This window comes from Neodiprion lecontei, chromosome 6, assembly GCF_021901455.1.
Source record: "Neodiprion lecontei isolate iyNeoLeco1 chromosome 6, iyNeoLeco1.1, whole genome shotgun sequence".
Taxonomy (NCBI): Eukaryota; Metazoa; Arthropoda; class Insecta; order Hymenoptera; family Diprionidae; genus Neodiprion; species Neodiprion lecontei.
This window is the reverse complement of record NC_060265.1, coordinates 1,685,628-1,703,252: the sequence shown is the minus strand read 5'-3', so window position 1 is coordinate 1,703,252 and position 17,625 is coordinate 1,685,628. Positions and strand designations below refer to the sequence as shown.

Sequence of the window (17,625 nt, the reverse complement as noted above, 5' to 3'; positions counted from 1 at the left end):
GCGAAGAGCTTCTCGAAATTCTCGGCGGAGCTTTCCAATGGTTTAGAATTACAGGCCGTTAAATTTTCCGTAACCGTATACCTATATCACGGTGTATAAGGTTTAACGAGGTGAGAGATTCAAGTGGAAAGAGAACGAGAGAAAATGCGAGTGGAAAATTGGATACGGCATTTGTTTCGAAAATTGGAGACTTCTCGAATTACCGTTCGACGAGTAGGTAGGTAGGTTATACGTACAACGTGTACACCGGAAAATTACCGGACAAAGAGCATCGTAAATTTATGGAGAACGAACCGAGATTCTTGAAAACTCAGGAAAACCTAGCGCCGCACGCAATTTTACCTCAGAATTTGAAATTCGGATTGAGGTACAACGTAATAGGCTGACTGATGAATGATCGTTTAAAAATGACGCGAATCGAAGTAGACGGTTGGCTGCACAATGACCGGCGACTTGCCCGCCTAATCGTAGGAAGTGCTCGAAAATTACACACTTTTATTAACGTGACGTACACCGATAATTGTGCAACGCCCTTTATTCCCACCCCCCTCCATCTTCCCGCGACGGTGCAGAATAACTGGAACTAATTACAAACGGATAGCCTGGCGAGCTTTCGAAAACGCTCATCGCCGACGATCCTCCGTTTATGGTGGTTATCCCGAGACACGTTGGCCGCCCCCTTAACCGTAAAATGGTTACGGGAAAGGCAGGCAGTTCCGGTAAATAGTCTACCGGCTTGAGGCCAGATGAGTCTACGACTTTCTACGGGACTACCTAAAACTTGATCACTCGTAATTTGCAGTGAAAATCGGAAACGCGGTGACGATAACGGAAAAATCCCGAGTGCAGAGATAAGAGACAACAAGTGGCCGGCAGCCTCATCGTCGAATTCAAACCACGGAGCTATCATTGGAACAAAAACAATCCGTTTTCCTCGTGATAACGCCGTAATCCACACCGCTTGGAGGCTGATTGTGCACTTCTTAGTCATGCGAGTGCGTTATCAAATAAAGCTGCTGAGTAATAGCGAGTCGTCACGTTTATCGGATGACAATCTGCCCGACGATACGTGGGAACGTTACGAAGCTGTCGGTCACCTCCGCGGGTTTCTGACGAATCACTTGGAAAATTCTTAGGGTAAGCATCGAGACGGCCCGTGGTTACTAACTGCTCTCGAGTGATCCGAGCAACAAATCGAATTCGTTAAACGACGCCAACAAACCGAGATCGAGCATCGCTGCGCGTCGACTGCAGGAGTCGATTTCTCCGTCGCAACCAACTGGGGTAATGCTACGGCAGATCAGGTTGCCCACTGACCGGAATTCAACGCTGCTACTTAGCGGTACGCCACAATGTGTCCACCATCGTCTGCCGTTAGCGTTTCACACCCTTTTGTAATGAGTCCGATTCAGCCCGGTTGCTGCCCGCTAAACCAGGCACGGAACCCCCTTCAATTATTCGGAATTATGATTGATTCCACCGCCTCTTGGAGGTTCTCAGTCGAACAATAATCATCGGGAGTTTTCCGCGACTACCTAAATCGCCTTTTGGCCTCGCAGCTGGAACTGGCGTTCCGCGATTCCCTGGTGAGACGGGTAATTACCACCAGAGAAGTGGGTACTGGTCGTGACAATCTTTTTAACCGACTCAAAAAAGCGGCGGCTCTGTTTTCGAGAATCGGATGGAACATCGATATCTTGACCTTGCGCTTCTGGATCGGCTTCGAATCGCATCTTTCGACCCCATGTATCCGCCTCGATCCCACCTCGTCCCATCAAATTGCGATCACCGATCGTTTCGGAGTTGATCAGTGTTCATCGCGGACGGCTGGCCTTCGCTTCCTACGAGAGGTGTGGTATAGTGCGATGCGGCTGTCAGGACCCGCGATGTGCGCAATATGGCATGAATTGTCTTTTTCATAATACCCATTGTGGGTCGGTGCCGTGTAATTAAGTAAAAGGAGTATCGTAACGACGTGATGCATTTCTCGTGTAATTATAAGGTCGTCGAATATGAGACGTCATCATCTACGACAATCTCACCCACTGCCGAGCTGTTATGCCCTGCAAGAATCTCACCCACGGCGCAACTGGTGAAAACCCTAAGATATTTTAGAAGTTTAGTCGAGTTCCAGGAGAGAAATCCCCACTTTCCTTTTCTTGTTTCTCGACCTCTTCGTTCTCCTCTCTCCAAAATTCAGGATCACTTTTTCCGTAAGATTGATTGATTGGCAATACAAGTGCACAAAACTGGAAGAGCTTAAACATTTGGTGAACTAATCGAGGCACTAGAATTCAGAAGAGAATTCAGAAGCTAAGAAGTATGGAAATTATATGTAAAAGTAAGAAACGAAATGTGGTCTGGAATATCAGAAGGTTCGCCGATGCGGTACAATTTTGGAAACGGTGAGATTGACATCTGTTGATTGTCTGCACGTTATTGGAACGACCACGACTTTGAAATCTCTGCAGATCACGTGGCACTTGCATTTCCCTGGCCGCGAATAGCAAAGTTACGCACAGCGTTGACCTTTCGATAAAGTTGAGGAGCTTATCCCGATGGTGCCGCACAACGAAATGGTAAAACTGATACACGCAACACCGTTTGACGATCAGGCGCTTTCGCAATGCTTTCATTTCTAACGCTTCTTCTTTTTCCTTCTTCCTGCATTATTACGTACGCGTAACCCGGCTGTGACAATGAGACTAATCAATGCGTCGAGACGCTGCGCGTAATTCGTGACGTCACGCGAAGGTTACGCTTGCCGGATAGCCATGCAGAATTCCTCCCCTCGTGTCCTGCACCCTTCGCGAATCAATGCGGTGGTGCGTCCACGTAGCCGGGAACGTGTCGGTTGGCATAATACCAGCCAAGCTTCGTAGGTATCGATTGCGCCCGTGGCGACCGCGACATCTGGTCCAACTGTGCGAGAGGAGGGATGAAAGGGTATTCGCTAATTGCACTCGGAGAGTTATGAGAGAGACACGAAGCAGATTTGAAACAAAGCTTCTTTCGCGACCCTTTTACCCAATCTCTGTTCCGCAAGCTCCGGAAACGACGTCTCCGTTCCATGTCATTCCCTTCCGCCACAGCCTCCGTTCTACTCTCCATCTGCCGGGTCTTTTGCGAACGTCGCATATTTCCGCACGCGTTCCCGATCCCACAAAAGCTCCACTTTATTTACAAGGTACGCGTCGCACTGTAACAAGCTACCGCGTACTGGGGCAGGTGATATTTTATCAGAATAAGGATCGCGAAAGGGGAGAAAAGGACACGATTCTGGTCGTTCGATCTGAAAATCCCTACAACATGCGATCACTCTTCCTGGTAACACCGTTTAAATTGGCACCTTTATCGAGAGTTGTTAGATTAGCTGGGTACGTACTTTACCGCCTCTTGCTCTGCTTTTACACCTCATTATAATAACGTTCACGAGCGACAGATCATTCCAATTAAACGCAGCTGCTGAGCTGATATTTAAATTCGTATTAAAAGTTATGATCGGTGTGCGAAGTAGAAAAGTAGAAAAAGAACCACGATCGTCGGGAGTTAATTTCACGGATCATATGACTTTCCTCTTTACCCGGCTTGCAGCCCGGAGCGGGCTCGACTTAAGAGTCGGGCAACATGCATCGGCGATTCCGCGGATTTCATATATACCCGGGATTATAATACCTCATATACGATATTGCGGTTTGAATATTTCACAACGAGACACGGCCGCGGCCTCGATTGCACGACGATCTTACGATATCACGCGTTCGAACCGGCGCCGAATCCATGCCGTCGATATATTCTGCGGAAGTAGAAATCGTAACATTAATCAGCTGTATCATGGGTGCCGGGTATCGAAATCGAGAGAGCGATTGGGAAAATTTTACACGATCGATCGAAACTCGAACGCGGTCAATTAGGGTGCATTGAGGGGGAAAAAAATGAAAAAAAAAGATAAGCGCAAAGTGAACAAACCAACGATCCTACTCATTCACCCTGCATACTAAACCGATCAACGAGGCCAAGGTTCAATTTCTGTCTGTACACATGCAAGAGATATGCGCCTTTTCACCGCGCGGTTTGAACGCTGCACAGAAATCTGAAACTCGGCTATACGTACGCGACCCGTCGAGAGAAACTCTAACGACCCGCTCAAATATCTGCCAATTAGACCCAATTTCGTTACATGTCAAAATTCGGGTGGGGTAGACCCGGAATTATTAAGGTCCCCGACTCTCACCTGTGCGGCACACCGTCCGTCCAAATGCCTATATGTCTATGCCTATAATCCGTTTCTCGTGCCTGTAACGCGTATAAAGTCACGCACACGCGCGTGGATCATTACGCCGAGCTGTATGTAAAATACGCTGGGTCTAACTGGTCATGGCTAGAGGCGTCGCGACTTAGAAAAACTGCTGGAATGAAATGGAGCAAACAAACCGAAAAGTGAAAAAAGATAGAAAAAATAACAAAGCCTCCGCACCGACGACGCGATATTCCAGTCACGGATAAATGCGCGCGTGTGCCTTTGCGTGTGAGCACGTATGTATACCTATGTATTATATACGTACCAAGTTCCAAAACTTTCAGATTGAATTCCTCGCAAAAACTAATAAACTCGCTTCTACACATATGTATATAACATATATAGAGCGTGCTACCTACGTGATCACGACTGTGTTGTAGTAGGCTTCACTTTCTGCAGGGATATTTTTATTTAATTTGAGATCGAACGTTCCTGGATGATGGTGAACCGATTACAAATGGGAAGAAAGATGATAATAGGAATCGAGAATCATCTTGGACTCCTTCGAAAATCAGCTGAGAGAAACAGAGGACTCGATTAAATAGGTTTATTAACAAGCAGCAATAAAATTGAAGCAAAACGGAGGAGGAGAGAGAGAGAGAGAGAGAGAGAAAAAAGGCAAAATTCCGAAGGAGATACGAGCTGCCCGTTGCGCGACCCACTTGGACTGACGCAATCGAAAATTGAGCAACCTTTTTATAATTACAAACAACGTACTTGCGCAGGAGTTTGTGTGGCCCGTGTTTCGTGTAATATACTCACTAACTAAGCTCGCGGATAGAGCACGAGCCGCGGCACTTGAAACTCTTTCATTAACCGACGAGTGTAAAAAAGGAGAAGGATCGTGCGTAGTCGCTGAAACAAGCGCCTCGCTCCGCAGGGTCTTGTTCTTCATCATGGTAGCGCCGATTTGTAAGCGCGTGTGAGAGGAGTCATTACATTATACACCGTCTCCATCTTACATTATGTATACACTATCCGCGAGATGTGCGTGATCAACGCGAGCGTGAATTACCCGAGGGATTTCTACTTTGTTGAATACTTTTTGCAGACCCTAATCTTCGGGGATAACGAGCCGATTTTCCGCCACTGATGATGGTGGAAAAAATTAGGATAAAATCGCGGCTTTGTTTCTCCGTTTTTCTTATTCCAGACGAGACTTTGCACTATATCGGTCTGCAAAAACGATCCTGTGGAAGACTGACTCCTCCTCTCTGGCCGAATGTGACTGAATGTCGCGTTTCGCATCTGCAAGGAGAAGAAGAAGTAGGCGCGGATGGAATCGGCAGGTAAGGATCGGAGAGAGAAGTCTGCTGGATTTGCTGCTGCTGCTGCCTCCGCTGCTGTCGCCGCTCGTCGGCTCTTTGACCTGCTTTCTCTTTCCCCCTCGATCTGTGTCCTCCGGCTGATTCGGACAGTGCCGCAGCCGAGTTTTCTTCCAGTGGAAAATTCACCGGGTCGACGATGGCTTTTTGAAACTGACCGGTTAGGGTCGTCCTCGCCCATCGTGGCGCGGAAAGTCAAATTCCTACCCGGTTTCTCGCCCCCGATCATCGGGAGCCTTAAATGCGACTCGACACGCGGCGTTACGAGGTCAAGAAACTTTGTATCACGCGCCTATCAAACGAGGAACCTGTTAACCTCATCGTAGAAAGTTCTTGAGACGGGCGGGTTTCCGTTTTCAGAACAAGTGTCAAGGTTCTCCTTCCCGTCCTATTCGCATCTTTGCTAAACGGCTACGTCCACACCGCGAGTGAACCTCGACGAATTGGAAAAATGAAAACTACCGTCGCTCTTGTCGAGAATATTTGATCAGACACCATTTTTAGAGTGGGATAAAAAAGGTCGACGATGCTTTCGGGATTATGAAGCGTGTAGAGAAAAATTGTGACCGAACCATCGCTGTTCGTGTGCAGCGTGCACGTACGTGTGTTGTAATTCTTTTGTGAAAAATTTATAACGTTTTGAACTGCGATTGGATTACCCATTAATCTGGAAGCTCAAGAGAGCCGATTCATATCGTTAAAGAATTGTAATTTCTCGAGTTTTACATAACCGTGTCGATTGACTGCCGCGGAGATCGATAGACCGAAATGAGTTTCGACAAGTCTAGATCTTCATTCCCATCACTTACTTTTTTCCTTAGACTAAAGACCGAGTTTTCAAAGAAACCGTTTACGGCAATTAAATCTAACAAGCGGATCCATTCTTCGACTCTCGAAATTCAGTAATGTTTTCCTGAACGTACGTTTCAACTGATTGTTTTGTTCCAGTATGATATTCCGTCCGATTTATTACAACTATTCGTACAAGCCGATTACTCACGTCACCCTCTGTGGGTAAAAAGTCTACATCCTGCTCCCCCAACAACTCTACGTTTGACAAAAGTTGGATTAATCTTATTTACGTTGGTGAATAACAAGCCTCCCGACGCCGTGGCTCCTATTTTTCATAAAACGATAATTAATCGTCCGGCAAACGAAATTAAACACGAACGACGTCGATTAATTTCTGTCCAGGTTTCGTTTGGTCCAAATATTTTTCTACCTCCTTTATGCGCGGTACGCGTATACACATACATGTATGTATATACATATATAGGTATGTAGATACACGTATATCCATAATTATTTATATACTTCAGAGTAGGAGTGAAACACTTCTAAATGCAAATATCGCGACAAGTATTGCGCAGCGGTTTTATTGGCAATCCCTTTCATCGATTATTTCATCTCTCGGGATTTCAAAATTTCATAAGAGATTTGTGTGCACTTCGACGCCTAGGAGCTGGCTACAAAAACGTGCGTAACGTCATCTCTCACGCGGTTACAAAATTTCGCTCTTCAAGCCTTGGCGGCCCAGCGTTGGGAACGTCAAATATGTGTATAACATCTTGACAAATATCGCGAGCGCACACATATTCAGATATTACGTCGCGTTGCAGGGGCCGGCAAAGATTTATGAGAATTTAGTGAAACTTTTGTCAACATTCGCGGATTCCTCACGGCTACTTTGCTGTTGTAAAAACTTTCTTTCATGGGTTATCGAATATCCAGCCTCTGGCATGTAATGCCCGAGTAGTCGACGGCGATATTTTGTCCCTGTATTTTTCTCGCCAGCTTTTCTTTTCTCGACGAAGGAAATCGAGATGCCAGAGCGAGAAGCGAGCGATATCCGGTTGCCGACATCCGGCACGCTTTGTTCAACACACTACGACTATGAGATCCTTGATGAATTCCTCGAATGAGATGAACGCCCAGTCACGCGGTTCAACATCACGAAGTCTTCTCCCACTCCTGATTCTCTCCGACAAATTCGCCAGAGAAGTATAAAGAAAAAGAAAAATAAAGAAATTTAAAAAAAGTCCCGAGATCGGGACTTTGGCATTGGGCAATATAATTCAGCCGCCAAATTGCAAAGAGAATATTTAAATAAACGCGCACCCGGCCGCCCGACCTTGCCCAAAATTTATCGGCCAGATGAGAGGCGAAAATTGTGAAATTTTTTTGAAACGTCGAATCGTACGCCGGCTCCAGCCAGCCTCCGTTTTAATTGTGACCGACATCGCGCGTTACTCGTCGCAACTCGGGATAATTAATCAGAAGTTATTCGGAGAGGTTTAATTGAATAAACACGTGAATAAATTTACCATTCGTGGGTACGGCGAGTAACGAACGGCGCTTGCACGACGACTCCTTCTTTGGAATCGTCAGGCGGGAAGATCGACCGTTCAGATTGTAAAGTCCGCGACAACCTTGCGGCCGGAGAACCCGGAAGACGGTCCAGGCTCGGGGATTCAGGATTGTTGTTGGAATAGCATTGGCTGGGTCTGAATAGGTTGCGCCATCCAGCGAAAACATCGATAATGCCTATAACGTGACTCTGAAGAGACCGACTATAAGAGACTGCGAGTGGAATGTTTGAGCCTCTCTTGATCAAACTGAAATCAGGCGGAGAATATCGGGTGGACTTTTTACGCGATGCGCCGTAGTTTCATCCCGTGATAGGTATTTAATGGGGCCGCAGCGGGCGCAACTTATACCATTAACAATAAGTAATTTAATGCGCATCGTGAGGACATTCCGTATTTTTTGTGGTTTTTTTTTTCATTAAAAATCCCGACCAAACCAATTCATTCGATTAGAAGAATTTTTCCAGCCTGCGGTAAAGTGGTGCATCGTTTATCAATTTATTGTTAATCTCGTTGTCAAATGAAAGTGGACAAGCTTATTAAAAATGACTTTTTTTTTATTTTCTTTCTCAGTCTTTTTCGGAGGCGTAAGATCTTCCGATCAATTAGAAACTACATAAGAGATCTCGCACTGCAAAGCCGCAACTTTCTGGGCAACGGTTAATCAGATTCCGCATAAAACAGCTTTTACTTCGCCTCTGCGATGTCTCGAAGAACCTGTAGAGACCCCGAGCTCTGCGACGTGATAGAACTTGGAAAGAAAAGATGGTATAAGGTGGGGAAAATCCTTCGAGACGCCCGTGGAATTCGTAAAAAATATCCGAGTCCTCGGTTCGGTCTATCCTTCGTCGAGAACAATGGACGAAAATACGCCACCGTATTGAATCCGACTGTTTATTTTTTCCGAAGTTTGCTTCGCGACATTTTCAACAAGATAAAATCCCGTCTGTGAACTCGCGTACTTTTACGGCAGTGCAGCAGCAGCAGCAGCAGATCACGTTAGGCCGAGTAAAAAGTTTCAGGTAGGTACGCGTAACTTGGGCGAAAGTTTCTCTCAAGTGGAATGTCGCGGGCTATCGCCTCGTCCATTCCGACCGACTAACGGCCGTCGACTCCGATAACTTGGGGAATTCGGGGCTCGCCGTTTCCGTCGACGGTGGGTCCTTCCTGATTGACTGAATCGTGCCACGGAACGGTAACGCTAGGCGAGGCTATTAGAAAAGTGTCGAACAGCGAAGAGCGCCTCTGCTATTATAGCAGGCGAACGTGTCGCACTTGCAAAACGATTTCCGTAGACGCGCACTGGCTTGCGCCGTTCCTCCGCAACGGTTTCACACACTCGCATCGTGTCTGATACCTGATCGAAATCGCTGTTACCCCGGTTCCCGGTTATCTTATCGGCCCGTGCACCGGTACCGCGTCGACTATCTGGCACGCTTCGCGGTCTTATACCATCGGCGCATGCACTTTCTATCAATTAATTACACCGTTATGTAGTTACGGTTTACGTCGACACGTTGTCCGCACAAAGCGAAATTCCTCCGCTCCGCGCCTCGAGTTGCACGGTTCGATCCGTTCGTCGATTCGTTGCCTGCAAAATGGCATATTGTTGTTTATATATTACGTGGAGTGTTTTTATTTCCCGTGTACGAAATTGACACGCTCCTTCAGTACGCGCGTTCAATACGTGACGTGGCCAGCTGTCAACCGCGTTGTTATTGGTACCCGCCTCTCCGCCCCCGAGGCGACGGAGAGGATATGAGATTAGTCATGTACCCTGGGTTTACCTACGATCGCCGGAGGCTAGCGAGGTTTCGGTTGCCTGTGAATCGCGATGTAATAATACGTCCTAGTTCGTCTTCAGGAATGCGGATTTTCGAGAAAAGTTTCGACGTGAATGGACCAAAACTTTTCTGCAAGGGTTGACGAACACCGTACAGAAATAAAACCTCGAAGCTAAAACTCGCCGAAGAGACGGTACTGTAAGAATGCGTCCGTCAACGGCGAACGGTGGGGGAGAAAGGCTTTGTATTCGCGAGTGAGAAAAACCGAATGAAAGAAGAGAGGGATTAAAACAACGAAAAGACGACGGTGATGATGACGATAATAATTTCAAGACCACGTAGCGAAGGCCCGGTGCCGATGAGTCGTCAGCTTCGATACGTAAGGCGGTATTCGCGCGTGTGCAAAAATAAAATTTTCGAGAAAAACGAAAAAGAGGAAGAAGAAGGAGAAGCGGAAAGAACGAGGAATAAAAAAAATCGGTAAGACGATGAGCCGGTCCCGAAACAGGTACCGAACAGTGGCTCTCAGCCCGTTTGCAATCAGTTTGGAGAAAGGTGACTCGTCGACGGCTCGCCTCGCGACCGATCAACGAACTCGGTGGCCCGGGGCGAAATTTACCGAGGAAGAAGCGCCACGTCCAGGACCAACGAGCTCGGACAGCCGCAGGACAAGGACGACTCGCAACGCGTTACCGGACTACCGTTACCCGGCCGCGGAGCTGCGGAGACTCGCGAAAAGATGGTCGAAACCCGGGGCAAGGACGACGCATACACACCTTGGTAGCTGGCTGCTGGAGGAAGGTCGCGATGCCGGCTCGCACCCTGTTCTTGACGCCCCGAACGGTGCCTCGCGCGCTGCGGATGGCCTCGCGGTCGAGCATCTTGTACCCGGCGAAGAACTCGTCGCTCCCGGGGTCGGCGAGGGCAGCGGCAGCGGCCGCGGCGACGTCCCTGGCCTCTTCGAGGTTCTCGCTTACGTGGAACTTGTAGAACCTGTCGTCGTCGTAGAGGTACTTGGTCCCGTTCCCGCGGTTGAAGTTGGCGTAGAACTCGGCCGCGGCAGTTTCGTCCTGCATTCGCATGCGTTCCATCTTCTTGTCCTCGTAGGCGCACTCCTTGACCACCGGCGGTGAGCGCCGGATCGGCTCTTGGCCGTCGGGGCTCCGTACGCGAGGGGTGCTCGACGTCTTCGAGGAGACGGAGCCGGTCCCGATCGATGATGTCGCGGGTGACGGAGCGCGGTCGAGGCTCGATTTTTGACTGAGAGCAGCGTCGTTATCGGGCGACGCGGGCTCCGGCGGTTTGACGGATATCGGTGCCGCCTTGACGGCGAGATTGCGAGCTTCGTCGGGCTCCTTCGGTTTGCTACCGAGCTCGTCGGCGCCCGCGTTCAGCTCGCTGCTGTTCAGCGAATCGCAGCTGACGTTGCTCTCGTTGTCATCGCTGTCGATCTCGGCCCCGCTGCTGGTCAGGCTCCCGGTCCTGTTGTGCTGCCCGCTTCCCAGGATAACGGTGCTCGCGTTCTTCTTCTTCGGCAAGGGCGGCGGCGTTCCGTCAAGATCGCTGCAGGTCCCGCTGTCCAAGGTATCGCTCGGCGAGCACTGTCCGCTCGACATCACCATCGTCCCGATCGAGCCCTGAAACGTGCTGTAGTAGAAACAGGAACTGGATCTGTTCCCGGCCGATGAGCTCAACGCGCCAGGAACTTCGCGCTGTACTATCATGTCCTCCCGATTAATGTCCGCGTCGTTGCTACCGACACTTATTCGGACACAACCACGGTCACTCGCGATACCGTTCACCACGCCACCCGCACTCTGCACCTTCGCGCCGTCCGCGTTGTGTATCGTATTGTTTGTATTCTTGTTGTTTTTACTCTTGTCGCTGTCCTTCCCTTCCGCCTCCTCCTCCTCCTCCCCTTCGTTGTTGTTGTTGTTGGTGTTGTTGTGGTTGTTGTGCTTTTCGTTGTTGTTGTTATTGTTGTTGTTGTTGTTGTTGTTCTTGTTACCGCTTCCGCTACCGTTTTCGTACACCTTCTCGTCGTCCAGAGTGACCCGCACCGTAGAGACGACCTTGCCAGCCGAGTCGTCCGGGTTTATACGGATCTTGACAACGTGGGCAGGCTGGGAGGACTGCTGATGGTGCTGCGAGGAGTGTTGCTGGAGCGACTGATAACCGTTCGACTTCTGCACCACCGGTACTCGCCAGGCCGACGATGCCGAGGTTGGTGGCACTGTGCCACCGACAAATACCGTTGCTCCGGCCTCGGAAGTCGGACCGCCGCCGACCGGCACCACGGGGAGGGAGAGGCTCTGGATAGTCTGGATCGAGATTGTCGTCTGGCGCGCATCTTGCCCGGTTACCTTGCAGCTCCGTTCCTTGGGTGGCAGTGCCGGAGAGACGGTCATTCCGTTCACCTCGTCCATTTAATACCCGAGTAGCGAAAAGGTCTGTCGCTCTTGGGCTCCACGACCCGGTCCACGGATTGCGTATCACCTGCTATCTCTCTCTCTCTCTCTCTGTCGCTCTGTTTCTTATCTTCACATCGTTATTACCTGCGCCGATATACCGCTGTACCGACTCGCCGGATCCATTCGATGATATCGGCTACTCGTTCAAGGCGAGATAACGATCACTAAGTGGAAACGGCACTTTGACTTCGACGCAATCTAGATAATCCTCGAGGATTTACTCCCGTTCGCGATACTCCGATCGGCCGTGAGAAAAAAAATCTATGTATATATATATATATGTGTGTGTATATATTGACGCGTCGCAAAAAGCAAGGTAGAACCCAAGACACTGAGAGAACGCTCGGCTCTAGCGGTTGTCCGTAAACTGTTACCGGAGAGTGCGGTCGGCCCGCGATTCACTCCTTCTCCAATAGCCTTATTTCTCGGGTGGGGAACCCAGTGGAGTCGAGTCGAGTCGATTCGACCCTCGTGACTGTGGCCCGTGGTTCTCCTTCCTTCGCCTTTGCCTTGGCTGGTTTCGAAGCGGGTTCTCGGTCCGGTAAGAAGGCCGTGGCGTCCTCTGACGACTCGCCGAGCACAGTCTCCCCCGGTTTGTCGTTTAAATGAACCTCCATGGACGGGACGCCGATATCCGCGTTACCTGTATACCTGCCGAAATCGGCGCTCAGGTAGGCGGACCTCGTCCTTTCGCATCAGCATTCGTCCTTAACTCCCACTCAACGGAGATGCAGCGCCTTCCAAGTCATCGAGCACGTCGAGCGCAGACACCTGTGGTCCGATCGTATGAAATCGTAGAGCGGGTTCGTTATGTTGACCTTGCCCACGGACGGAGACACGGAAGAGGAAGAATACGACTAGAACAGGTTCCGTTACACTCCCTCAGCTCTCCGCATTCCTGCATCGAGTGGGTACGTCGTGTTTGTTCCTCCTTTTTTTCTCTCCTTTTCACCATGCCTCGGCTCTTTTTGAATCATCATTATTTTTTCCTCTCTTGCGGGGCACAAGCTGCAGTCAGCCTTCTCTCTCTCTCTCTCTCTCTCTCTCTCTCTGACTCTGCATTCTTGATATCCTTTTCAACTGTGCAGCTACATATGCTCGGTACACATCGTTCAATTTCCTGAGCTGCACTCTTTTCGTTGGTTATTTTGCACCGTCGTCTGTACGATGTTTGCACCTTTTTATTCATGGGCCAGACCAGACTTGACTCTTGGCTCCTAAACTTACTTAATTGTTAGTTACTTTCTGACTGACTTAGTCGCTCCTCCTTTCCTTGATTTCATGTATGTCGATTCACGTTCGGCCGACAAGCCAAAGAATTTCAAAACGTTTGGAGTTCAGTGCAGTGATGCGATATTCTTAAAACCTTGTCCATCCAAGAATTGATCAAAGGCAACCATTGATCCGTGTGATGAATTTTCGTAGTGTATATACTTCAGTCTTGCATGCAGCAGCAGCGAGAAACGAATCGAAGACTCACGACGAATCGTTCATTTTCGCTGGCTCATCAGAATCCGGTCGTGGAAAGAAAGAAAGCTGTGCGAACCTCTCCTCCCCCTCGTTGTCGTAGTCATCGTTTCTCTCGACTTCTTAGTAGTTTCAATTGTCGCTGACGGTGAGTATAGTGATTTCAGCACAGCGGCAACAGCAACATCAATTTGCGAGCTACTGATCGCCGCTTGAATATAACGACGATGATAATAATACGATAACAACAATAGTATTACAAGGCTTTCCTGATTTGCATTAAGAATAGAGATTACCGAGTAGGTACGCTTAGATTCTTGCTCGCAAGAGACAGAGTGATCTTAATTGAGACGTTGAAAATTTTCAACTTACAGGCATTTAGCTGTCGCATGTCGGCGCGTATCGGCGCGGCCTAAATTTGACATTACGACGATCTTTGGTTGAAATTTTTCAATTTAGCGCCAACGCGGTTATTGCAACTATAGTTAACAGCGATATTTATTTGTATACATTATCATTACATTTTACTATCAGGCCTACCCATCAGTTATCTTGTATAAGTGTATTTGTATAATTTATATTCATGTGTGTATGTATATGTAGGTCGTTAACTCGTGTCGTTATTGCTATTGAGAGAATTTTTCGGTAATGAATAAATAATGACGTGAGCGAGTACAGGTATACACGTTTTTCCTTGAAGACATAAGTTACGCAGCGAGCTCCCTTTCTCTGGTGAGAAACCAGACGTTCATTGGCTCCGACTTCCCCTTCATGGTGACTGGCCCACGGTATTCCAAAAGAAATTGCGGGTCCTGGTTCTCCGGCATGCAAAGGTATCTGGAACAAAGTAAGCCGATAAGAAAGCCACCGCTTCGACCACGATCCAAAGTTCGAAATACTCGCTACTTCCATACAGGTACCTGCACCTCTTTCCGAAACTTAAATCTGACGCAGCGCACACCATGCAGAGTACAGCTGCTGCTGGTCAATTTATGAAACGAAATGCCAGAGGCTCGACCAATTTCCGGCGCAGCCGGTTCCCAAACCTTAACGAACCGTATTCATCTCTCCTGGCACGGGCTCGTCAGACAGTAATTGTGACTCCAAGGTGCTCTTGCGTGACGTCGCGAGCCGCTTGATTATCGCCGAGTCTGACTGTCCATTACGCGGATCACAAGTAGGCACTCCAAGCACTTCAACGGGATTGATTCGACGGATCTAATCTAGACGTTACATGTGACCAGAGAGATGATACGTATCTTTTGTCAGAAATCATCGATACATATTCATAATGCGACTCGCTCTGATAAACTTCATAGCAATGATGATAATCTAGAACGAGTCTGGAATGTTGGCAATAAAATCATTAGTATAGTCGTTATTCTTATGACATTTCGAGGTTTGTCCGTTAATGCTGTAAATCTTCACCGTCCGTGATATCATCGACTCCCGGCTTCGATATGTTCATACTCATTTGGCACGTAAAAAATATCTTCATCGCCTGCACCTGACGATGCGTGCTATATCCATCCACTGCACAGACGCAGTTTCGATCTGTACAGCTTGTTACTCGTTATTGCAGGTAATGTGGTAGCCCAACTCCATCGTTTAACGTTTCTCAAACTCTTGAGCGATGCAAAATTGCCAGCAGGTATTTAATTAACGGCCCTCGCTCGGTGAGCTGGTTAATTACAACGAGATCAAAGCCTCCTATAATTAGTTCGGGAAAAAATATTTTCCACAACGTTTTACGCCGTAACCGTATCAATGTTGTTCCTCTTTTTTTTCAACGTTTTTTTCACGCTCAGTAGCTAAACATTCGTTTTACTACTCGGATGAAAATTAAATGTGAAAATATAATTTTACTTTTCGTAAAACACTCGACTGAAATAAATGAGAAACGGTAAACAGAATGGTACGTATACATTCTCAACGGGGATACGCGGAATGCGAGAGTCACGTGATATCGAGTCTCGTACCTAATACGATGAGCGAGCGAGAACTGCAGCCGTGAAGCCGGCTAAATGCACCCCTAAGTATAATCGAATTTACGCAGCTTTTCACTCTTCCACGGACAGACGTTCCCTTGGCAAAATCACGCTGGCCTCCGTCGTGTCAACCGCGTTTTTTTTTCATAACTACTTGCCGATCCGACCCCGTTGATTTACAATTCGCTGATTTTTATCTCATTCCGACGTTCAGACCCCGGGCAAAATATAATGGAGGTGGTGATCGACTGTTACTTTGATCAAATATTCTCCGAAATGGAACGCAGCAGCCTTTTATCCCGGTACAAAAGACGTGCCTTAGTCAATTACTTCACTGCAATTATCCAAGGCTGTGCCAAAGGTAAGTAAAAGAAACGAAAAAAGAAATACGCAAAGTAAGAATCCCCCGCATTAGCCGTCGTGTTCCTCTCAACCCACCGAAAAATAAAAACGCGCTGACTCTCGGTTCCTCCAAACCCGCTTCAAAGGACCCTTATTGCTCCAGGTGAGGAGCTGGAGAACACGGACGTGTGCGAGAGGGCGGTGCTGGCGGCGTTGCGTTACCACAACTTGACGCTGGTGGAAAACGGGTCGATCTGTCTTCTTGGGAAGTTCCACAACGTCTTGTACGTAGCGATGAAGCTGTGCTTCGACTGGGAGCTACGTAACAACGAGATAGTCTCGCGGTTGCTGAACGACATATTCTACTGCGAAAAGACCTTCGAGAGGATATTCGTCGGGGCGATATTCGGCACCAGAGTGACGCACTTCCTGTCGGGGTGGAAGAGCGACTTCGAGGACCGCGAAGAGAACATCAGGGCCTTGATCTACTTCATGGATCACGCCAACTCCGGCCGGCTCCTCTACTCGAGCCCAGCTTCCACCGGCAAGTGCCGTTTCGTCGACGTCCCAATGGAGTCCTACGGGCAGGCTATCCCCATCCGGGTGGTCATCCAGCTCGGAAGTCCGGACATTTTGCTGCTTCTCCTCAGGTACGGAGCGTCGAGTTTCGCCGACGGATTATCACCGTCCCCGCTCGAAATGGTCCTGAACAAATTCTCGGAGCTGGAAGTGGAGCCCGGTCAATATCCGCCTCAGCTTGTCGCCTGTCTGAGGGTGCTTCTGCGGACGGTACCTCTGGTCAGGGTCAACACCCCGAGTCACATCGCCGATCGGAGCGGGGTGGAGACGGTTCCGCTCTACGATCAATACCCGAAATTCGTCGAGAGTAATCTGGTGCCCCCCGAACGAAGCGGCGTCTCTCCACCCGAGCTGAAACACCTTTGCAGATGCCGGGTGCGACAGTCGCTCTTCGACAACTGGGCCCTCCCCCACGGGATTAAGGAACTTAGGATACCCCAGTCCCTCCGGGAGTACCTGGACCTGCTCGCCGACTGACAGTTGGAATTCCTGATCGAGGGATCAGCATTGTTTGGCGGAGATGAGGCGCGGATCGTGTCGGGAACACTCTAGTTTTATGAATAAATTATTGTACTCCGCCGAGCCGTGTGTACCGTGGGATTTGATAATAAATTATCACCCGTGGTTATTCATCACGCGGAACAATCCGCGCCCTGGATTCATTGATTTGGAAAAGCCTGCCAATTAGCGGGTGTGAGTGTCGCTGAGTGAATTCGATGTTCGTCGTACATACCTGTATGCATCCTCCGACACGTTGATTTTTCCCGGTTCCCCAGTAGTCTCGGTCCGACTGGTCAGGTTAACGGTATTACCGAAGAGACAGTACCTCGGCATTCGATGCCCAATTACACCGGTGACGACTTCCCCGCTGTGAATCCCAATTGTAATTTTCTGCAAATTGAACAATCGTTTTTCATTCGGCTCTTTTCTCCTACCGCTACAGCTATACTACCGCGGGGGCTGCTAATAACAAGCGGACTTTTAAACTCGGCAGGATGCCCGA

At 48.7% G+C, this 17,625-nt stretch overlaps 2 protein-coding genes across 2 annotated transcripts in view; one reads left to right on the top strand and one right to left on the bottom strand.

The window, feature by feature from the left end:
• Positions 1 to 17,625, bottom strand: part of LOC107217059 (soluble guanylate cyclase gcy-33) — an 86,332-nt gene that overhangs the window by 11,011 nt on the left and 57,696 nt on the right. The window contains exons 13-15 of the mRNA XM_046743102.1: positions 17,356 to 17,513; positions 14,425 to 14,550; positions 10,552 to 12,202 (exon numbers count right to left, since the gene is read on the bottom strand). Of these exons, the coding sequence (XP_046599058.1) occupies positions 10,552 to 12,202; positions 14,425 to 14,550; positions 17,356 to 17,513 (1,935 nt within the window). The remainder of the gene's footprint in view (positions 1 to 10,551; positions 12,203 to 14,424; positions 14,551 to 17,355; positions 17,514 to 17,625) is intronic.
• Positions 15,795 to 17,269, top strand: LOC107217060. Its single transcript, XM_015654424.2, has 2 exons — positions 15,795 to 16,062; positions 16,207 to 17,269. The coding sequence occupies exons 1-2, from the start codon at positions 15,933 to 15,935 to the stop codon at positions 17,097 to 17,099; spliced, it is 1,023 nt and encodes a 340-aa protein (XP_015509910.2). The 5' UTR covers positions 15,795 to 15,932; the 3' UTR covers positions 17,100 to 17,269.